General features: G+C 41.0%; 1 protein-coding gene and 1 long non-coding RNA gene across 4 annotated transcripts in view; one reads left to right on the forward strand and one right to left on the reverse strand.

The window, feature by feature from the left end:
* Nucleotides 1–14,180, forward strand: part of LOC129214074 (uncharacterized) — a 120,604-nt gene extending 106,424 nt beyond the window's left edge. Inside the window, exons 1-3 of one of the 2 annotated variants that reach the window (XR_008579616.1) lie at nt 9,000–9,147; nt 12,087–12,223; nt 13,530–14,180. This is a non-coding gene — a long non-coding RNA (uncharacterized LOC129214074). Of the gene's footprint in view, nt 1–8,999; nt 9,148–12,086; nt 12,224–13,529 lie in introns of those variants that run through there. The other variant, XR_008579615.1, reaches the window with a different exon arrangement.
* PREX1 (phosphatidylinositol-3,4,5-trisphosphate dependent Rac exchange factor 1) overlaps nt 1–23,882 on the reverse strand; it is a 168,185-nt gene that overhangs the window by 9,395 nt on the left and 134,908 nt on the right. The window contains exons 17-31 of one of the 2 annotated variants that reach the window (XM_054845124.1): nt 22,943–23,035; nt 17,986–18,134; nt 17,001–17,086; nt 15,128–15,264; nt 14,671–14,842; nt 12,119–12,306; nt 11,193–11,354; nt 10,416–10,626; nt 8,893–9,154; nt 8,212–8,418; nt 4,474–4,562; nt 3,987–4,069; nt 3,284–3,374; nt 1,402–1,530; nt 698–739 (exon numbers count right to left, since the gene is read on the reverse strand). In XM_054845124.1, the coding sequence (XP_054701099.1) occupies nt 698–739; nt 1,402–1,530; nt 3,284–3,374; nt 3,987–4,069; nt 4,474–4,562; nt 8,212–8,418; nt 8,893–9,154; nt 10,416–10,626; nt 11,193–11,354; nt 12,119–12,306; nt 14,671–14,842; nt 15,128–15,264; nt 17,001–17,086; nt 17,986–18,134; nt 22,943–23,035 (2,101 nt within the window). The remainder of the gene's footprint in view (nt 1–697; nt 740–1,401; nt 1,531–3,283; nt 3,375–3,986; nt 4,070–4,473; nt 4,563–8,211; nt 8,419–8,892; nt 9,155–10,415; nt 10,627–11,192; nt 11,355–12,118; nt 12,307–14,670; nt 14,843–15,127; nt 15,265–17,000; nt 17,087–17,985; nt 18,135–22,942; nt 23,036–23,882) is intronic. The other variant, XM_054845125.1, reaches the window with a different exon arrangement.

Genomic DNA, 23,882 nt, shown 5'->3' on the forward strand with positions numbered 1-23,882 from the left:
GACTTGAGAATCAAGTCTGGCACAGAGACATAATGACAGCGTATTCCAGTTATTTATTACCTCATTTTCAAACAAAAGTACACCAAGTAGGTGTTTCAATTAAAAAAGACTCCTGGGAAAGGCCTGTCCCTCGATCTGTGAGAACCATGTTTTCTGCATGGTAACAGATTAGTGATGTCCACAGTGTATTTAGGTGCTGCCTGCACATTCAGGTTCTTAGTCTGCTCCTGGCTATAATTTCAGGATACACAATCCTAACTCCTAACATGCCTGCTCTGTTTGGAAAGATGACAGAGTCCATGGTCTCACAGAGAGTTGTGCAATAGGTCTCATTTTTGCTGCATGTTCTCACCACAGCAGGAAACTGTAAAGGCCATCTGGGAAGGAGGATTGTACAAAGAAAGAAATGAAGACAGTAAAAAGAAAAACAGTGCTTGTGAAACATCAGCGACCAGCCAGGTAATACAAGCAGCCTACAGTGAACTGAAGTAATGTAAACTGAAGAACAGACGTCACATGCACAGAAAAGTTGCCCTAGATGCAGAGCACAAGAAACGTTAGCATAGAATGCCAGGAAAAAAATGAAATGCTAAGGAAAAAACATAACATTCTGATGTATGCCCATGCAGGCACATAAAACTGTGTTAGGGACTTCTGTATATATGACGATGTTTTGCAACAAATCAAAACCACTTACCTGTGCATTTTAACAATGCTAAAAGCAGCTGGTTCTTCCCATCTAAAACAGTGAAGAAAAGGAATGCTCTAGTCAACATGACACCAAGGGAGATTTGATTGCATTTGGTTAACAGCATCATCATTCCCCACAATCCCTGGCCCTCACATGGCATTTCTATTTATTCTAATAGTCCTTACTGGCACAGATGTGTTAATAACTGAAAAAGAAACAAGGTATAAATCAAAGAATTTTACGGGCTAAATGCTCTGTTAACTACCATGAATTATTGGAAACAAATTGCAGATGTTGATGAATCCCTAAGGAGGTGATTTTGTAAACATCAAATTCAGCTCCTGTTCCAGTTCAACCAGACTGCAACGGTTTAGGATGTTGTAGTATCTGATAAGCATTCATTTCATTTTGGAATATACCAAGCATCTCTCTCTTCATTTTCTAAAATGAGTACAGGGAAACAGATCAGTCTGGGATCATTCTGTCTGAATGGGATGATGGGACAGAAAGTTCTTTGCAATTGCTGCACAGGTGAGATTTTACCATACTGCACTGGGACTCTGCAAACAATAACCTGTTTTACCTGTTATTCTCTAGAGCCCAATACAGTCTTATTACAAATTGAGATAAAATGATAAAAAGAACTGACTGGATTAGATCAAGATCTTTTCTCCCTGAAGCTGATAACAAACTTTTCCTTATTTACAGACCTTCCACATGTTTTTGTATGAGTTCAACAAGGTACTTGATGCGCGATGGAAGGTTCCATGGGTCTTCTTGAATGCTGGCTTGAATATTATTCCGGCACCTAACTGTGGTTTCTTCCTTCTGTTTAAATTCTAGAAAAAATGGAGTTTGTTAGCCATTAAGGAAATGTTACATAGCTGACAGTGGCTTATGAGTTATAACGTGTACACAAATGAAAGCAGAGATACAGTACCAATAGCAACAACTGTGAATGAAAAAGGTCCTTAAATAGATCTAATACAGAAAGGAAGAAAAGGCTATTCCTATAATCTCACGATCAGCAGGTACCTAGCATTGTTTTCAGGATTGTGGACTAAAAGTTATGTACACGGGTGACGTGCACAGCAAAGGGAGCTCTGCACTACCCACGAAGCATAGAATTCCCTTCTGTTTTCTCTGCCTTCAGTAATATGCAGGCAGCTATATCGGGTAGATCCAGAGACTCTGGCTGTGCAGAATCAGATCAAATTTTTGGCTGCAGCTGTCACATCTCTCAATGCTGATGAGCAGTTATGAAATATTCTGCTTTCTTTCACCTGACGGAAGATAATTACTTAATCATAGAGTAGAAGATTTATTCTGCATGACTTAGCTATGTAGCTAAGCCAAATACCCCATTGTTGGTGATAAAGCGCATAAGCAGAGAAACACAGCAAAACTGTGCCAAATAACTGCCCCTGAACAGAAATGGGATAGCATTCAAGTTTACATCCATCACCAAAAGGTGTCTATGCAGGCTATTAAACAGATGCTTTGGTCCAGGATTCCAGCTGAATGTCAGCAGGGCTCGTCTGTTCCTTAGTGTGATGCATGTGGGATCATCAGTTAACTTCAGTTAACTAAAAGATTCTCTCAGTGTAATAAATCTAGTTTTAATAAATGAGGCTCTGTTTAAGCAAAATAAAATAAAGGAAGAGAACACAGGGTGTGTGTTATTTCTTCATTCAAACAGTGCATGGAAAGACTAACAGATATTCTACATAAATGTGAATGTGTTTGTGGAGGTGAGTTCATGTAACAGAACTTTCCAGGAGTTATTTCCAGAGTTGGGGGAAAAAAAAAAAAGCAGAAAAAGCTTTCTTCTAGAGTTTGCCACCCTAACTTAGGAACAGAGCTTGTCAAAGGTTGGAGCCGGGGGGCTACAGCACCTGAAGTATAGTAGGAACAGTAGGAAACATTTCAGATTTTAAGTGGGAAAGGAAATGCAGCAAATGTTCAGAAAATAAAGTCCTGTATATTTCAGTGAGAGAAGAAACCACATCCTGGGCCCCAAAACCATTAAGACCAAAGTCTCATCATGCTCCCTGAGGAAAAAGAAAACACAGTATCATTTGTTTGCTCTCTATGGGAATCAGTTTTCAAAATAAGTGTCATGTGAGGATGAGTTTACTCTGGCAATGATCCGTCTGAAGAAAAGCAGAGTAAGTCATTAAGCAAACTCAGGCAGAACCTTGTGGTGCCTCAGCTCTACAGTGCTCAGCCCCTCATCAGCTTATCAGAGTGCTCACTCACCTTGTATCTGACCTACCTCTACCTTGTACCTTTTGAGATACATATCTGTGTTCGCATCAAAGCACAGGTTTGGGGACTTGTGAAAGAGCTGTGAGGTTTCAGTGGCATATAGCAGAAAAGTGTTCCGTGTGTGTCAGAAGGAATTCATGTGAAAAATCACCTTTTAAGCTTGCAAAATGTCAATGGCCAGACACGCTACCTGCCATTAATGTATGACTGGGTAAACTGCATAGTTAAGTCACTCTGCGTGGCCGTATAGCATATGTGAATTCACGTTAAGCTCTTAAGTCCTAGCAAATCACATTATTAAATACAATCAGCCTTCTTCTTTACCTTGCAAACTGTGATCCATTGGAAAGTGCTTGGTTTCTTCAAAGGCCTTAGTTATTACAGGTCCTTTTAGAAGTGCATTGATTGCATCAACCTACAATTGGAATGTTTTCAATCAGCATTAGTAAGACTTGCAGAAGAAAATCTGAACAGAACTCTTGCAGGAAAATGCAAAAGCCATTACACTATTTGTGTTTTGGAATGATTTCTCGTTGACAAACAGCATCAAGACTTTCTGACCATGAACTGGCCTCAAGAGCCTCACGTTGCATACGGCATTTTGCACAATGATGATCTACATGCTGATGAGATAAAAGATAATACAAAACAATTCTCTGGTGCTATACATCTATAAAGACATCTGATGGCTAAACTTGTGAGGACTCTCCTGAGATCTGTAAATGTGATCCATTTAGATCATACAAGGTATTAGAATTCTTCGTTTCACGAAAGCTTAATTCCCCTCAGTCTAACGCCTGACGTAAGGCAGGTCAACTTTGCTTAAATCACACAAGGCAACTTGAATGTTGACAAAATTGATTCCTCAAACTGTCCTATAATATACTTGCTTATACTGTACCCCAAAATCTCCATAGTTTGCCTTCCCTCAAAATATGATTTCATTAAACAATTTGATACTTCCAATTTCTTGTATTGACATGGATAAAGAGAAAGCAATTCTGTGTAATAGTAATGCTTTACATACCTGGTTAAAAAGATGTTCCAGACAGCCATGAAGTTTGTCTTGTTTGTCTAAAGGAATCCTCATATCATTGGGAAGCTCATCTCCTAATAAAAGAAAGATGAAAAGCTTTTAAACTGTCTTACCAACATAATGTGTGATGAGGCCACAGATGACACAAACCCATCTTCAACTACAGTAGGTGAAAAATTATTGCTGCTTTATCTCTAACTCATACATCAAAATACTCATGATTTTTCATATAAAATATATATGCAAATTTCCAGTCACTAAAGAAGCTCATCCCTGCCTAATACCTCTTCCATATTCCAAATTTACTGTGATTCATTAGAAAAAGAACAAATCTCTCTCTCTATGTTCTTGTGATCAGTTTTGAAGAAACCACATTTGCAACTTAAACATGTAAGTGCTTATAATCAGCAAAGACTTATCATCTCTACTCAAGGGGTCTGGTATGAAAAATATGCATGTAACCTATGCATGTACTCACCTGATCCCATCTCATCACTGCCCAAGTAAGAGCTATTACTCCGCACACTCGTGTACGACAGCACTGAGTCCCGGTTACTGTTACATTCACTAGAAAGAAAAGCAAAAAGGGTGTTGAAAAAAGCTGTCCTTACACCCAGTCACTGATACACTATCATTCTCGTTTTATTAACACTGCGATCTCCAAAACTAATTCTGTTACACATGCACAAAAGAAAACCTAATTAATTACATGCAGAACAACCATTAAGCAAGGCCTCTGGGGCTGGCACTGTAAGAGGATGTCTTTTTCCATTTGTAGTGACCACTCAATGCTTAATATATCGCCTGGATCCTATAAATAATGAAAATGGACTTCCCACCACGGACCTCATCTGGGTTGCATCATTAAACATGTTCTATGAGCATCAAGTAGGGGAGAAATAATTAAAATCTACAAGATTGAATCTCCACTCAACTCAACATTTGTTACCAATTCTCAGGATATTAACAGCATCCAGCTCCAGCATACGTTGAAGCTGCAGCAGCACAGATACTGGAGATGGGAGAGGAAAGGTAAGGAATCTATACTATTGGAGAATCAGGCACTGCAAATCCTAAAATTATCTCAGGAAGCAGAGGAGTCATTACAGTTGGCTTCACCCCAACGTTGGCTCATGCACACATGGAAAAATTCTAGTATGAATCTTCTCTGTTCAAAATTCACTTTACACTAACTGTAACAATAAAAGTAACAAAAAAAAAAGGCTATGGGTCTCAGTCTGTCCCCCTCCAACTAAGAAGAGACACAGTGTTTTTAATGGTACAAGCCCAAAACAAAGCCTACAAAATTCTCCATATTGTCTCTTCCTCTGTTTTTATTTTAGGCTGAGATGAGAGAAAAAATATAAGAGCAATTGAAAAAAGTCTAACCAGGGTTCTTGTCCGCCCTTTGTTAAACCTATTATCAGAGCAATTTATTTTTTCTGAAGATTAATACTTATGGCAACTACTCTGCAGTACAAACCCTTATGAAATTTGACTTACACCGCCAAATGATCCTGGAGAAAGAAGCGTGGCTAAGGCAAACAAGATATTTTTCTTATCTGTAATTTGCTTATTTTTGTAGCTCCTCAGTGGTTTTTTTCAGATCAAAAACCATCAAAAGACATTTTATTGCCCCTTGAGCAACTATTATCTGTAATGTATGCTTAATTCTCTGCCTCTAATAAAGATAAGGCAGAATAATCTTTCTCATCTTACATTTATGTGTAAAATTTTGGAACAAGTGACAGACCCACAGAAACTGTTTTTGATGTCACTTTGTTACGCAGAATAGATTAGCCTCAATTATAGAAACCATTTAAACTAAACAGTATTCATAAATGGGATTTCTATTAACAATGAAAGAAGTACAGCACATTTCAATAAAAGAAGATACTCAGCGGGCTGGAGCAGCTCTTCTATGAGGACAGGCTGAGAGAGTTGGGGTTGTTCAGCCTGGAGAAGGGAAGGCTCCGGGGACACCTTATAGCACTTTCCAGTAGCTAAAGGGGCCTACAGAAAAGATGGAGAGGGACTCTCTATCAGGGAGTGTGGTGACAGGACAAGGGGGAATGGCTTTAAACTAAGAGATGGTAGATTTATACTAGATGTTAGAAAGAAATTCTTTACTGTTAGAGTGGTGAGGCACTGGAACAGGTTGCCCAGAGAGGTTGTGGAGGCCCCATCCCTGGAAGTGTTCAAGGCCAGGTTGGATGGGGCTTTGGGCAACCTGGTCTAGTGGAGGGTGTCCCTGCCCATGGCGGGTGGGGTTGGAACTAGATGATCTAGCCATCCAGAGAGACCTTGACAGGCTTGAGAGGTGGACCCCTGTGAACCGCATGAAGTTCAACAAAGTCAAGTGCAAGGTCCTGCACGTGGGTCAGCGTAATCCCAATCACAACTACAGGCTGGGTGGGGAATGGATTGAAAGCAGCCCTGAGGAGAAGGACTTGGGGGTATTGATTGATGAAAAGCTCAACATGAGCCGGCAGTGTGCGCTTGCAGCCCAGAAAGCCAACCGTGTCCTGGGGCGCATCAAAAGAGGCGTGACCAGCAGGTTGAGGGAGGTGATCCTGCCCCTCTACTCCACTCTTGTGAGACCCCACCTGGAGTACTGTGTCCAGCTCTGGGGGCCCCAGTACAGGAGAGACATGGAGCTGTTGGAGTGAGTCCAGAGGAGGGCCACAAAGCTGATTGGAGGGATGGAGCACCTCTCCTATGAGGACAGGCTGAGAGAGTTGGGGTTGCTCAGCCTGGAGAAAAGAAGGCTCCAGGGAGACCTACTTGCGGCCTTCCAGGACCTGAAGGGGGCCTACAGGAAAGATGGAGAGGGACTGTTTATCAGGGAGTGTAGTGACAGGACAAGGGGGAATGGGTTTAAGCTAGAGGAGAGTAGATTTATACTAGATGTTAGGAAGAAATTCTTTACTGTTAGAGTGGTGAGGTACTGGAACAGGTTGCCCAGAGAGGCTGTGGAGGCCCCATCCCTGGAAGTGTTCAAGGCCAGGTTGGATGGGGCTTTGGGCAACGTGGTCTAGTGGAGGGTGTCCCTGCCCACAGCAGGGGGGGGTTGGAACTAGATGATCTTTGAGGTCCCTTCCAACCCAAACCATTCTATGATTAAAAAAAAAAAATCTTCAGAGCACATGTGCAGATTTAAATCTAGCACAATAAATAGATGCCACAGATCTCAACATTGTGATTGCTGGTTTTGTTTCTTTACTGACTTCATATTTGCTGTCCTTGGAGATGTTCAGTATTCAACTGGACAAGACCCTGACCAACCAATCTTGTTGGACCATGTGAGCTCCAGAGACCCCCCCTTCCAATGTAAACTGTTCTGAGTCTGTCACTTCTGCAGTCCTGCATGAATGTAACATCTTAGTACTTGTACTGGTATAAAAACCAACAGAAAGTAAAGAATCAGGCCTGTAGCATGGAAGTTTCAAAGACACGTTATTCATTCAGGTTACTCTAATCCTCCCAACTCACTGTAAAGTGTCTTTACTCCTTCATATACACAAAGTCCTATGGCCTTACTATAAATGTAAAAATGGCCTATTAAGGATGTGAAATTGCAATGGTCAGGCATGTCTGCAACTTGTTATTCCATTTCTTCTGAAGTTGAGTTTCCAAATGTTTCCTCCCAAGACAGACAGATTTGGAGTGAGATTTCCTTTGGTAACAAATATTCCTGGAGAAGCAGCAGTCAATCATGTCCCAAAACCAAGATTTTGAGACACCTGAATAAACATTTGCATTTGTGGTTTCAAAGGCCCATTAAAAATAAGAAACCTCAATGTCCATTTCTGTTTCTCAGTGTCTTAGACTTTGGGGAAAATTATTTGCAGAACTGAATGGAAACATCCCCTTAGAATAGCAACTATTATAAGACCAAGCAGTTTGCAAACTCTGCTGAGCTTCTGTAATTTCTAGCTATACGAGATAGAAAGGGAAAGTCATACTAGACCTATTTATTTCATTTTGTCTGATTTTCCTGAAGCATTTGTATTCTGCCATTGTTATAAGAAAAGGTTTATCCTGTGTATGTCTCCATGGTAATAGATGTCATAAAATAACTATAGCTAGTGAATACTTTACGAAGTGACTACAGAATAATTGACTGGCAAATAACCTGCTTGTTGAATCCACACCTGGATTAGAACTTCCAAAAATTGTATTAGTAAGGTAAAAGCAGCACAATCTTCATACTAACCTGTAGGAGTCTCTGAAACTCATTGTGTCATGTCCAGAGTCTTCCTGGTCCTCCTCAGAAACTTTGAAACAGACCTTCTTGATTCCACCATGCTCAGCTTTGTCAGGATCACTCTCTTCTGTTCCCAGGGAAGGTGGAGATGTCTCCTCAGTAGATGGTGGCTCACAGGCACCACCTCCTGTAGGTTCTGTTATGGTGGACAAAAGTCTGCAAAAGCAAAACATACAGCTTTCAAGGACTGGTGGGGAGTCTCACAAATCAGGTATACTGACAAAGGCTGGAATTCAGCTATGTGAAATCAAAAGCAACTGTGCCAGCATTTCACATAGGCTACAGCTATGTAAAACTGCGAGCTCGAAAGGGGTTCGTTGAAATCCGTGAACCTCAGTTCACAAAAGGTCCTGTTTCTATACATGCCTATATTGGAATAAATAGTAAGCAAAACAGTGGCTGTTGAATTCAAGTAGAGTTTTAGGAGCAAAGGACATTAATTTTTACATTGGTGGATCTGCACAGGAGTAGGTTTGACAGAACCAGCAGGAGCTGTAATGCAAGTGCTTGTGTGAATAGGAGCGTGTAAGAGTATGACAGTTGGGGCCACCAGGCACAATGTGTTTCTGAGGTTCATGTATCCATTTTATCCCTCTGACCTCCGCAGTGCGTACAGTATTCTTTACTCACTTATTTATCTGAATGACATATTGCTTCATTTCCTTCACTGCAATGTCAAGTTTGTTAAAAAGGTGCAAGTATGAGTCCTGTATCTCCCGATCTTCCTGTTTCAGCAGAAAACTGAGTCCCCTTTCTTCCTGAATTGTTCCTCCATTCTGCTGGCCAAAGCTACCATCAAGATCTCCATCTTCTGGGGTCAGACACCTCCAGGATGGTGCAGCCATAGTGGTGATGCAATGTTGAGTGTATGAGACTGGATTTAAGGTACCTACTGAACATTGAAGGGTGTAGTTAGTATGGTTCTCATGATTTTCCCCACTCCATCCCAATAATGACAGTTTAGGATAGGTGGAATTTTAACAGGAAAAAAAAAAAAGTTCACAGAATTATTTTATATAATTACATTCTATGACAAATGCACTTTTTTTAAAAAAAAAAAAAAAAAAAAAAAAAAAGAGAGAGAGAGAGAAGGTGGGATTTTTTCCTGGCATGCCAATTAGATGTTTTGAATTTACTGAAGTCCAGAAACAAGTTAAATTATGGAAGTAAAGGCAGCAAGTGTCCACACATATACAGACAACACGGCTAGTACCTAAATGCATTTGTTGAAGTGTTAATGAATTCAGGTTCTCAGGAGTTCGTCTTTGTTATTATTCCAGCTTTACAAACATTTACACAGACATATACATGTATATATATGAAAAAAAAGAAATAGATAAATAGAAAAAAAAAAAAGAGATAGAAGATAAATAAAATTCCTTTTCATTTAAAAATGCTGACATTTTGGTATCGTACTTCGCGAACCACCTTAGCTTGCATTAAAAATACTATGGAATTTTAATATCTTCAAGTTAGCAGGGCTTCTTTATTGACCTTGTTCTGAACAGGCAATGCTGTTCTTCAGAAGACTGGTTAGTCTACACTTCCCTGTGTCTCTTCCAAACATTCCTGCACCCTGACCTTCACAAGACAATGAATCAGAAGCATATTAGGTGACATCATGATGAAGAAATGTTGGAACTCAAATAATCAGGTTGTAGGACAAATGCTATGTAGCAGCTATTTATAAGAAATTAGATCCCCCTGACAGAGTAGAGACTTTCAGCTCCAATGCATGGAATTTATTTAGTAAGGGCAAAAGAAAACAGCACTGCAATCTGATTGACTTGTGCTTTCTCCCTGAACATAGCCTCTCTTCACAGCACCAGCACTGCTATTAGCTCCCATTCACTTTTCTTTTAGTCTGTAAGTCACCTCTACGAAGTGCAAACAATACTGCAGGACACTCAATTATCATGAGATGACCACACCGCTTAGCTAGTAAAAACATTTGACCTGAAGCTTCTCTATGCTAAAGGCATTACTATTTTACAACACAACCAGGCTGTCATTTTACTATAAAATTTTAAGGAGGGAAAAAGGGTACTGGCAAGATTGCGTTTCTCTGGAACTTATTTTGACCTTACTGAGCAGTGGAAAGACACAACATTTTATGCAGATGAAATCAGTATGATTTGAAAGTTAATTATCACCTTGTTCTGGATCAAGACCAATAATAGAGGGCTTCCGTCCAATGCGAATGCTGAACGACCTCCCTGCTGAGGTAGTGTTTTTGGGGTATGATACCTCCATGAGGTTAACGTGGCAGTTGGTGGGGCAGAAATCCATGCTGTTCAGGGAATGGGGTTCCATGACGGCTTGTTTGAAGGCTGGGCTCACCTTTGTTTTCAATTCACCTGCAAACTGGAAGAAATAAAGCAAGCATGTGCTACTTCATTTGCAAAAAATTATGATGCAATACAGACAATCCTTTTCTCTTCCTGCCTCCTGTTCCAGAATCATATGATTTCTGTTGCAGCTGGAATAACACATTAAAAAAAAAAAAGCTCATAAAACAACAAATGAAAGCAATTAGCTATACCTTCTAGGATTCTCTTTTCAAACAGCTTAGGTAACTGCACAAAAAAGCACTCATAGTTTGTTTACATTGTGATACACTATACACTACTTAACTATATCAGTTAAATCAGACACTGATTATTCTGTTGTCATAGTTATTCACTGAAATTGTAGAAATGAACCTGCGATATATGTTATAACCCACAGCTCTGACAAACTGAAAGGAGCAATTTACAGATAAGGTCATTCTTCCTCAGAACTTGCAACTTCAGTAACTTGCAGAGCTGTTTTCATGCCTCTAGGACGCCTACTTCCAAAGCAGTTCAGATTCATTAATAAAGAATACTAAGACCCAGTTATCACAATGAAGTATTGTCTTGAGATTTCACCAATAACTAGCAATGTTGTACCTCTTGGTAGTTTGTGAGCCTTCTGCTAATGCTTTCCAGCTTAGTGTCACAGATTTGCCGGAATTCATACTGGGGCATAGTGGCCACAGCACTGCTTAGGGATATAAGTCTTCTGCAATTCCTTACGAAGTGATTGTCCTCTGCAGCAAAGGCCTCTAAAATCTAAACAAAAAGACAGGATGTTAATGATATGAGACTTAACAGTGAAGGAAAATACAGTTTTCTTCCATCGAGTAAGTGGCAAAGCCCCCATGTTGTCATGGTTGAATGAAGCTCCCTTCAGAGCAAGTTGCCTTTATTACCTACTGCCTGAGAACCACTATCATGTCTAATCCCCAGAGCCATAAAACATTCCTCAAAATATTCAGAATAACTATGCACTGTGCATTGTCAAAGTTACCTGCTCCAGCATACTTTCATGGGACATAACAATAACGTTGCTAGGATGTGACAGAAACATTTACTATTAGCTAATTATTGTGGTAGATGACCAAAACAATAAGTGAACTGCTGCTTTCCAATAGCAGCAGTTCTATTTGTTTCCCAGACTCATCCAGCCTATCAGATGGGAAAAAGCTGCTTGATTTTCTTCCAAGGTAAAGCACATTCTTGTCTGAAAAGATTAATCTTGAGTATCAGCAAAGAGTATGTTACCAGACAGATAAAAGTTGAGAATTCCACAGTTGAGGGCTCCCTTCCCTCTACCTCAACAGCTGAAATCCTGAAAGCATTTGTGGACTTGCTCATACCAAACAAGCTATTATAACTTGGTGCATTCTAAGGAAGAAAACTTCAGGCAGGGTTAAGAAGACCATGTGCTACATGATCCAAAGAGCCGAGCCAAGCCACGAGACAAATGCCTGTATTACTTACTGGCTTCCCTGTTCTGTTTAGGAATGAAGCCAGACATGTATGTTTTCCGGTACCTTTGCAGTGAGATTGAAGCAACCTTTTGGTTCCACAATTTTCTCCAGGACAAAGGATTTGATTCCTGCGCTGCTGACATACTCATACACCACCCCATGCTCCAGGTGGGTGTTATCCACAGTCAGGCTGATGAGAGGTGTTTCTTCACCAATGATCAGTGGAGAGCTGATGGTCTGTGGTGTCTGGGCTGGAATCAAAATAGGTCATCAGAGGTGTTTGGCAGCACACACGAATACAAGCATGCATAGGGAAGAGAAACCTATTGAGAGGTATTATTAAATGCAAAGACACAACCTTTGGCTCAAGGAGTCTCTGAAGCACATGCTGCTAGAGGCTGGGAGAATATTTTGAGGAAGATATTTGCTGTTGGCCACTACTGGAGACAGTGACAGAGATTTAGACAACCCACGTGCTCCAGTCCACATTCTGATGTTCCTCCATATGTGCATGCCCACAACCATGCACAGGACACTACCTTTAGTTCTGTTCAGCTTTCAGACACACAGACCCCAGCAGAAGATTACAAAGGGAAGTGAAGTATGTTAATCCCAGAGTCTTGTTTGTAATGACCCTTTGGAAGACTGTTGCTTTTCTGTCTAATTTGGGGAAATGCTCCAGTTGCATTTTCTGTGCAGCTGTAAGACTGGGATGGCAGGGGAGAGGTGGGGTGAGAAGACAGCATTGCTGTGTGTAAAAATTGTTATGGTCACCAGAGAGTAGATTTAAGTTACAGTCAGACTCAGATTTGCCAGAGAATTGCTCCCAGCTGTTCCACGTGGAGATGCACTGTCTGACCGTTAGATTTCCAAGCCTTAGATGGGATCCACACAGACGTGCATCTTTTCCTGGAGAAGTTGCCAATGGCATTCAGAAAGTCCAGGCTCAGTCCTTTGGTTTGAATCTGGCTTCATTATTCCCTCCTAACATCTACTTTTCCGAGTAAGCTCTCAACAAGAAGGTAAAGCAGTGTTTTTTATGAATTACACTTTTCTAAGTTCGAGGAAATACACCCACATCTTTTGCTGACACAGTGGTAACATGATCTGAAAACCTGCTCCAGAACAAAGTAATTTAAAATCTTGATCTTTAATCTTAAATCACAGTAAGCACAGATTATTCTACGTGGAGTTACTTGCAGACCTTCCCTCTCCAGCTGCTACTGCCCATAAATTCCTGGTTTGCAGGGACTACCAAATGATTCTAAAAATGTTGAGCCTTTTCATTCCAGAAAATGGCTATCTTGTAAAGATCAGAGAGTCAGTCATAGGGCTATGATTTTTTATGTGTAACACAATTTTTTCTTCTCCTGAATAAACCTGTATTGGGTTTGCGTGGCAAGGTTTTTGTAGAGGGGGTGCTACTAGGTGGCTTCTGTGAGAAGCTGCTAGAAGCTTCTCCTATGTCTGACAGAGCTGATGCCAGCTGGCTCCAAGATGGACCCGCTGCTGGCCAAGGCCAAGATGGTCAGCGATGGTGGTAGCGCCTCTGGGATAACATATTTAAGGGAAAAAAATTGCTGCGGAAACAGCAGTGGAGAGAGGAGTGAGATGTGAGAGGAACAACTCTGCAGACACCAAGGTCAGTGAAGAAGGAGGGGGAGGAGGTGCTCCAGGTGCCAGAGCAGAGATTCCCCTGCAGCCCATGGAGAAGACCATGGTGAAGCAGGCTGTACCCCTGCAGCCCACAGAGGATGATGGTGGAGCAGATATCCACCTGCAGCCCATGGAGGACCCCATGCTGGAGCAGGTGGATGCACCCGAAGGAGGCTGTGACCCCATGGCAACCCTGCGCTGGACCAGGCTCCTGGCAGGACTTGTGGACCCATGAAGAGAGGAGCCCATGCTGGAGCAGGTTTGCTGGCAGGACTTGTAATCCCATGGAAGGGAACCATGCTGGAGCAGTTTGTGAAGAACTGCAGCCTGTGGGAAGGACTCACGTTGGAGAAGTTCTTGGAGGACTGTCTCCTGTGGGAGGGACCCCACACTGGAGCAGGGGAAGAGTGTGAGAAGTCCTCCCCCTGAGGAGGAAGGAGCAGTAGAGACAATGTGTGATGAACTGACCGCAACCCCTATTCCCCATCCTCTTGTGCCGGTGGGGGGAGGAGGGAGAGAAAATCATGAGTGAAGTTAAACCCAGGAAGAACGGAGGGGTGGGGGGAAGGGGTTTTTAAGATTTGGGTTTATTTCTCATTATCCTACTCTGATTTTATTGGTAAGTTGAGTTTGTTTTGCCTGTGACAGTAATTGGTGAATGATCTCTCCCTGTCCTTATCTCGACCCACGAGTCTTTCATTTTATTTTCTCTCCCCTGTGCAGCTGAGGAGGGCAGTGACAGAGCGGCTTTGGTGGGCACCTGGCGTCCAACCAGGGTCAACCCACCACAAGAGTGCAGCGTAAGAGTACTTCCTGTGGCAGATCTCATTCTATTACAAAGTTTTACTAAGACAACAGATATTCTACAATAATAATTACACTTTATATTTCTACTGCAGTTTTCTTTCCTGTAGCCCCTGAATCTTCCCTAGGTTTCCTTTCCTCATGAGAATCTTTACCTGATTCCTGTTGGCTATTTTGAAGGGAATCCAATTCTGCACCTCCTTCCAGTGAAGAGTCTTCTTTGCTGGAGCCAGGATGACTGCCATTCAGATATGCAGTGGATGCTGCTTGCTGAACCCTGTCCTCTTCAGCATCTTCGTGTGTTCTGTACACCCACTGGTACAATCCCTTTCAAGAGATATAGGCTTCAGCTATGACCTCAGTAAAAATGCTCAGTGTCTACATGTTTGGACTACAAAGGTGAATCTAGCTATCCATTTTATATCTTCTAAGTTGGCTGAAATAGCAACATTCCCCCAGCTTTCCTCTGAACTTCAGAGAATAGAAAATCTAGATTGATATCTGGGTGAAGTTCTAGTTTTAGCAATAGTTAATAATATTTAGCACAGAAGAAGGGGAGGACAGAAGGAGGGCAGGAATTAATGTACTTCCTCTGAGGTTTTGTATTCATACCAGCGCTTCCTGTTGTCTGGTCCTGTAGGCTGTAAAGTGCTCCAGAACTTCCATATAATTTCCATGTGTTGCATTATTCCCATTAACTTTCAAAATACACTGCCCTGGATGAAGGCCTACAGCTGCAGCCTCAGAACCTGAAAAATCAACAGAAGAGGAGTTAGACGGAAAAGCCATCTGACTATGGAAGAGAAAACTGGAAAGTTTACAAAGAGTTTCTGGTTAAGAAGAGTAAGAAGAAAAAGCTAGTTGAATGCTGTCGTGCTTTTGCTACTAAGTGTTCTGAGAGCTCTGTTGTACGAAGAAAACATCACGCGTCTACCCTTCACATTTACAGTAGTGCTGGGAAAAACAGAGACCTTCTAAGACCTAAATGCATTCATGCTAGAAATTGAAATTCCTGTGGGAAATCATTTGGGATTCTTAAATGGCTTTTCTAGCCTTATGATTACATTAGCTGAGGTCTTACTGAAATGTAAACAGTTTTATTGTTTCAGCTTGTTGCACTTGAAAGACACAGAACACTTGCATGTTATGCAACTTGCTGTGGTCTAAGAAAAAGACTATGATGTACTTAAAACTAGAGTAAGCCTAGAGTGCAATAACCAGCTTCAGTGGATGTATTCCAGATTCAAGTGAACAAGACTCAGACTCAAATCCAGCTCCTAGAAATCTAGGTTAAGGTGATTAACTTTTTTTAAGGCACCATCATTTAAAATTCATACAGTATTATTCCAAATGCAATTTATCTTTTGCTAGCAAAATCCTGAAAAAGAAGAATCTCTCTAGCTGGCACTTCTAGTCTGCACTCTTCAGACTGTTAAAAAGTGGTTATAGGTGCTGTTATGAAAGAGTGTAATAAATGTGTCTCCCTGAGAACACTGTTGCATTTGGCTGCTGCCTGTTGTCTGTATACTAACTGCACATATTTGGAAATATGTATTTGTTCTGAAGGAAGGAAGTGCTACATGTCTGAAAGGTCGTATTCTCTGCGTTTGCTGAAAATAAAGGTTAGAGCTGTGCTTTATTTGCAGGTCAGTTCACATTTCAGTTACAGAAGTAGTAAATATCTGTCATACTGTGTTTTCTCCTTTTAAAAAGACGAAGGAAATCAGTTCCCCGCTATCTTATATTGGTGATTTATAGCAGTATAAGCCAATGTAAAGGGAGAAGGAGTCTTCAAGTCTTATGTCATACTTTGTGATGGCCATTAAGAAACATGATCTGTCTACTAACCTGCTGATCCCACAGCACATTCACAACTGCAGTGATCCAAACTCTGGCTGACCACAGGCAAAAATATTGAGAAAGCAGCAGACAGCATTACACCTCAGCTTTTTCTCAGACACCTCAGTTTTGAATTTGTACTCCCTGTGGCTGTAAAGCTGCATCTTTGTAGTCTTAGAAGAAACAAGGTTAGGATCACTAGGCAAGTGCATTTCTAGCTTGCAACAGCTCAAGTGACAATGCTTTCTCAAGAGTCTTTCCACAGTACCGTGGATTGCAGTATCACCAAGTTTCTTCTACTTTAGAATTAAGTTATTCCTTGTTTCGTGCTGATGGGATTAGTGACACAACATGCAGTTCGTAATAATGATACCATTTTCTTAGACTGCATTTAGATTATACACACTTTGAGGCAGGAACTACCTCATTGTTCTATGGTTTTATATATGAGTTTGATCCTTCTCTATGACAGGGGTTCCTAGTCATTATAGTTATTAAAATAAGTTGTCAGAACTTGTTTAGAACAAGTCTGACAATGAAACCTGGATCTCTCTCTCTGTATATACACACACACACACTTTATATACACATGTATATATATTTAGCTGTCTTCCAAACTGAACTATACCACAGCCTTTCTACTTACCTCTTCCTACCGCATGAACATATGGTGGTGCTGTTCCCCGTATCTGAAAGCAAAGTGCTTCAGGACAATCTGGGATTTTAACAATCCTGCAGGTAAATCAAGGAGAAGAGAAAGCAGCATTTTAAGTCAAGCTGCCAGAGCTCTGGACAGTTTTAACAGCATCTTTCCCTGGCATTCACAACCGTGTTTTGGATTAAAGAAAGCACCTACATAGTTTACAAATAAGTAAGAAAGAAATAGACATGAAGAAATCATCCACTCTATCTTCATTCGCTAAGGCAAAGAGATTCTCTTTGCTAATTAAAATTTGGCACAAATTTATTACATCTTTTACCATGGGACAGAAACTTTCTATGGTATTTATATTCATTTCCATTTCTAGGAAAACTTCAGTGCAGCTGTGCAGACATACCAGCCGAGGATCTTCTCCATTAAAATAAAAATAGACGGGACAAGACATCCTGGACTAGAATTTAGCATCAAGTGCTCATGGAGGTGTTCGATTCTATGACAAATTCTGGGATTACAGAATCTAATAATGCACAAGACATTAACAGGGCTAAGCCTCATTATAAGATACAATAATGGACTGAAAAACTGTAAGGGATGATACCGTTAAGGGTCATCCAAAAATAAGCCAAGCTTTAATAGGGTGGAAATTACTTTCCCTTGGACATATATTAGAGTTTGAGAAGCTTCACACCTGAGACAGAATGACGATCCTTGTGATTCAGTTCTGTTTGTGCACAAGGAAGCCAAAAGTTAACTGCAGTATAAAGAGAATACATCCCAACTTGTTCTAGAAGCACAAGGTTCCTAAAAACAACCTGTGACTCTTGTATTTCTTTCATTTATGTCATTTGTTTTCCTATTGAACAGTTTCTACATAGCTAAGTGTTTACACAGTTCACTACAAACTGTAGAAGAAATATTTATTAATCGATGTTTCTAGATAATCTTTTTGTCTGCCCATCTTGGCACTTACTCTTTTGATTTGGTGGCTACCAGAAGCCTAAGTGGCCTTCGTGAGCAGAAGGACTGGTTTAAGATGGTTTCTACTTCTGAAAATGGGCGTAGGAATATTAAGTCCTCATTGATGGAATAGATTTTTCTTCCCGTCTGCAGGCCAGCCATCTGCAAATGAAACAAACACCACAGAAAACTTTGGATCATTGGCAGCATCTCTGAAAATTCAGGCTCCAAGGTTCAACTGTTCTCTACTTATGGACGTTCCTAGGATTATTGTCATATGGAATACTGTTTAAACAGTGTTGGTCCATCAAATCATTTGTCAGTCACCCTTAAAGTTGTCTGCATTTACAGAAAACAAAGAGATTTCATCAATATCTGTATAAATATGCCACTCCACAGATATATCTTACTTTGCAATGGATATATCTTTGTACTTTTCTGCTACTTTTTTTTTTTTTTATAGGGACTATTAAAAAAGGAGACTATATATAAAAAAAGGAGACTAAAAAATAGGAGACTATAATAGACTGGCTGTGATACTCAGTGAGATACAGAAGTGTGACTTCTCACAACTTACAGCTTAGGCACAGGGAGCCAAGAAGATAGTTTTCAATCACTAGCCATGCAAAACCGATCTGTACCTAGTCACATAAATGTAACCTGTTTTTAAGTGGTGGTAGAAACCTGTCTCTGCTTTTAAGTGAAGTCCTGGCTCTTTATCAGCAAAAAAAGCCACAAGATTTTATTTTTAATTCCGAGCTTTTGCACCTAACTTTAGTTATTTGGTCATGGCCACACAGGAAGTCAGAGACAGATCCGATGACAGAATTGACATCCCCTATTCTGCCCACTGGACAATAACCCTAACGATACCTCTTGATGATCTATACCAGTTAAAATGTGGCATAGCGGCACTTACACTAGGTGTTAGGATATCAAGGAAATATAAAATTCCCTTTAATGGAGTATAAAGAAAAGAAAAAAAATTATTAACCCCTCCCAGGTTAGAATTACTTCCTATCACTTCAAGATCCAGCAGTTGGGCTTTCTTCTAAATGTGACAAATCCTTTTCCTGTTCTGCCTGGAATCGATTAACAAATTTCTTGATGTGGAAAAGGACGTCTAAACAAATCTACTCCCACATATGAAATCTGACCTGTTGCAAAAATGAATGCGGAAGTGTAGGACTGGAAAACCCTGCTGACTATGTCTAAGCATGGCTTGGCTTTTCGTAAATATATTTTGTGGTCTGAAAGTCAGAGATCAATTTACCTACAAAAATCTATACTTTTTTTCTCAAATCAAAGCTATTAAAAGGAAAAACTACTAAGTGCCCTCCTTGAGTTAATTCTCAAGCTCTCCACAGTTGACAACATCCTCTTGTGTACCTGGAAATTACATTTTTCATCTTTCTTTTTTATAAATAATCTCTAAAATGGATAATAGGGATAAGTAACAATAGAGATTTTAACTTAAGATAGAATTTGACAAACTTTGGTTTATAATTCAATGGCTGCTTGTTGAACACGCTCTGTTCAAACCCTAGACATCTGCTTCTCAGTTGGCTGTTCAGAGTGAGACAGCAACCACACCTCCCAAAAGGATAATTTTTTTCACTGTTGCTTCCTTCTCATAAAGTATCATTCATAAACCAGCTCCAGGATTAAAACCTATGGGAATAAGCCCAGCTACAAGTGAGCTGGGTTAGAAAGGAAGATAACGTACAAACTGAGGAGACATTGACTTTCTGGATGTCTTTCTGAAGACACGTGAACTTGGGATAGGCATGGGATGTGCAACAGTCCATATCAATGAACCACTGCTATATGATTTTTTTGTGACCCTCTGTCTAAGTGAGCTGAGCAAATGTTAATAGTCACAGGCAGCAGCTGCCAGGAGCACAGGGGGACAATTCCCACAGGCGAGAGTCCCAGGCTGAGAGCTGCTCATCATTCAGGATCAGGAGAGAAAGTGCATGAGTAGTGCTCTGTGTTGGATTTGCGTGGCAAGGTTTTGGTAGTGGGGGGGGCTACAGGGGTGGCTTCTGTGAGAAGCTGCTAGAAGCTCCCCCTGTGTCTGATAGAGCCAATGCCAGCCGGCTCCAAGACGGGCCCACCGCTGGCCAAGGCCAAGCCAATCAGCGCCTCTGTGATAACATATTTAAGAAGAAGAAAAACACTTAGAGAGAGAGAGCTTTTGCAGCCGGAGAGAGGAGTGAGAAGATGTAAGAAACTCTGCAGACACCAAGGTCAGTGCAGATGGAGGGGGAGGAGGAGCTCCAGGCGCCGGAGCAGAGATCCCCCTGCAGCCCGTGGTGAAGACCATGGTGAAGCAGGCTGTCCCCCTGCAGCCCATGGAGGAAGGATGAGGGGGTGTAGCGATTCCACCTGCAGCCCGTGGAGGACCCCACGCCGGAGCAGGTGGAGGCACCTGAAGGAGGCTGCGGCCCGTGGGAAGCCCACGCTGGAGCAAGTTCCTGGCCGGACCAGTGGACCCGTGAAGAGGGGAGCCCACGCCAGGCAGGTTTGCTGGCAGGACTTGTGACCCCCTGGGGGACCCCACGCTGGAGCAGTTTGCTCCTGAAGGTCTGCACCCCGTGAGAGGGACTCCATGCTGGAGCAGGGGAACGATGAGAGGAGTCCTCCCCCTGAGGATGAAGAAGCGGCAGAAACACCGTGAGATGAACTGACCGTAACCCCCACTCCCCGTCCCCCTGTGTCGCTGAGGGGGGGGAAGGTTGAAGCCGGGAGTGAAGTTGAGCCCGGGAAGATGGGAGGGGTGGGGGGAGGTGTTTTAAGAGTTGATTTTGTTTTCTCATTCCTCTACTCTGTTTTGCCTAGTAATAAATTAGATGAATTCCCTCTCTAAGTTTGGTCTGTTTTGCTCGTGACAACAATTAGTGAGTGATCTCTCCCTGTCCTTATCTCGACCTACAAGCATTTCGTTATGCCTTTTCTCCCCTGTTTAGTGAATGAGGGGAGTGAGAGAGCGGCTCTGGTGGGCACCTGGCCTCCAGCCAGGGTCAACCCACTACATGCTCACAAGGGCACTATTCGATCTAAGGGCCAAAACGAGAACCTGAACACACACGTCAGGCAAAGAGTTCCCAAACCGCGGTTCAAGTACCCTATCAGTACAGGAATTTGATGTTCCAGCAACTCTTTTAAACACAGTTTGGGAACTGCTTCTGGCATAGACAAATCTGACAGCTCACAAAACAGTTTCTAAAAAAAATCTTGAGAAGAAAAAAGACACTAATAATAGAAAGAACAATGCTTGGCAAGTCTGATTTCAAATAAAAACCCCAAAGATCCTTGTTGCACATGCATGAAGTTCAATACTGCGTGCCGCCACAACTTGTCATGACAATTTTTTTCCAGGTATACTAGGAAAAAGAGATCACAATCCCAAACTCAAACAGAACGTGTTCATCTTGAATAGACCTGTGCAAGTAATAGATTTGTTCACACTTAATTGGTGAATCTGGAATCTTGTTCTGGCCTAAAGTCTGACAGTCCTAATGACTGCAATGCACTGTGATGGGCACTGTGAAGCAAAGCTGCATGTCTTAATTTTTGTCCCTGAAGAGTGTGACAGCAGGCATAGAGTCTCTAAATGGCCTACAGCTGCTAGGCCACACAGAACTGCATGTTGGATATCTTTCTAGTATCACAAAGCAATCAAAAAAGCCCAAGAATGTAATGAAATGCATTACTGTTGGACCTCAGGTCTTTCTGACAGCCCTCTGGTTCAGAGATGCAGATTTAGTTTTTTTTCTGGAGCAATATTTTAAGATCAAGTTGAAAAGAAGGCTCATGGTCACAGATGGTTTGTCTTGGAAGATCAAGAAAAAGATTCCTTAGAAAAGTGTGTGCTTCTGTTGTCTTAAAACACAACAGGTTTGCAGGATATTCCACAGGCATCCAGCCAAAGAAAGGGCAGAAGGATTGTCTGTCAGGCAATGGTTTACAGCAGAGGTTTAGATTAATAAAAGTTTTGGCCAACCTATGTCAATTTTGAGCATGAGGTAGAAGACTTGTTTCTTTGTTGACCATAAACCAAATGAGAATCAGGAATACTGACAAAATTTAATTCTAATATTAAACTTCAGTTCAAAATTCCTTCCCATTTGACATTCTCAACTTGCTAAAATCAGTCTGTCCACTTCACCTGTTTGCATTGGGCGAGTCATCCAGGAGTATCTGTAGCCTAAACCAGTGACCAACAAATGAATGTGGACATTGAAAAATTCTGTAATAGTTGACTTTTAATTAGCAGTACTGTCTCTGTGCTGCCACAATTTACTGTGAAACCATGGACAAGTCATTTAGTCCCCTCCAATCTTCATAGGTGCTAAAAGGCACCTAAATAGCTTTTAAAAAATAGACTTTCAGTCTGTGCCTTATTTCAGTAAATGGAAGATCACATTGTGTTATCTACTCAAAGGTTTTGTATGGATAAACAAATGACTATGAAATACTCAGATCCTAAGACATTTGGGCCATCTATGTGCCTCAAAGAAACAAAGCAAATATATTTTGCAGAGCTGTTAAAAAATACCAGGGAGAGAAATGAGTGCATGCTTTTTAAGGAAAAAATACAAATCTAAAAATATAACTTAAATAAATCTGTTTCTCACTGAACATCTTTGCTATCCGAAAACAATGTTACTTTGCCTCCCTCCTCAAATTCAAGTTGCTAATGAACCTGAGATACGCTATCATCACACAGAGATACTGCTGCTGTCCTATCACCTATCAAAAATATTCAGCAAGTCACCCAAGGATGCCAAAACACTTAGAAATCTACAGAAACAGTTCATTACCACAGGAATTATAGAAGATACCTGCTTTTCTATAAGCTGCCTTTAAAATGAAACAGACCTTAATAGGATGGCTTTGTACCTTTTCAAAGCACTGAAATATTCTTAGGTACCAAACCCAAAATATTTATGAATATCAGGCCGTACCTCTGCAGAAGACCCTTGTCGAACTGACTTTACCACGATTGCTTTGTTCTTTTCTTCCATGTCAAATCCATAGTCATCTTCTTCTGGTAAAATCTTAAAAAGAGCACAAGGTAATGCTTCATAAATATGGAGTTAGCTGAAAAGCTGAAGGATGGAGATGAGAAATTGGACTTTTTATTGCAAGCCACGATGGCATAGACTTGTAGATTTTAAGGCTGAAAGCAACTATTAGGTCATTTGGTCTTATCTCCTACATAACATAAGCCATAAAATTTGAGTTATTTCTGCATTGAGAAATTACTACACTAAAGTAGAATTTCCAGAGAGCTTTCCAGTTATGATCTGCAGTCTTTAAGAAGTGAAGAATCTATTCCTACCCTTGAGAGTTTGTTCCAATGGTTAATCAACTCTTCTATTACTAACTGCATTTGGTTTTAACTTCTAGGCCTTCATTCTTCTTTAGATCTTTCACTTTTAGGTTAAGGAATTCATCAATATTCAGTATTATCCATCAGTGAATGTACTTACAGATCAAATTGTAGTCATTTACTTATTTTTAAAAATACATCCCACATACCCAATTATGAATGATCCATTGAGTCCTTCTTAGCTACCAGTTTCAAATAAATTGGGGATCTCAGGCCTATTTCTCATAGATGATACTATACACTACATAAATTACATCGTAACACTTGGTCTGCTGGCTAAAATTTTGGATAACCAGTGAGAGAATAATTTCTGACATCTATAGGTCCTTCCTCTAGAGAACAGGCACATAAGCTTTGCATTAGGGAAAAAGTACAAGACTCATGTCCTGTGCTCAGTTTGCACCTTTTATGGTTGACAGAAGACTTGGTAGTTCTTGCTCCTGATAATCTGCTTCCTCTTATTTGCCCTGAGGTTACACAGACCTGTCATATAAATATTTTTTTTAATCATA

The sequence above is a fragment of the Grus americana genome, chromosome 17, assembly GCF_028858705.1.
Source record: "Grus americana isolate bGruAme1 chromosome 17, bGruAme1.mat, whole genome shotgun sequence".
Lineage (NCBI taxonomy): Eukaryota > Metazoa > Chordata > Aves > Gruiformes > Gruidae > Grus > Grus americana.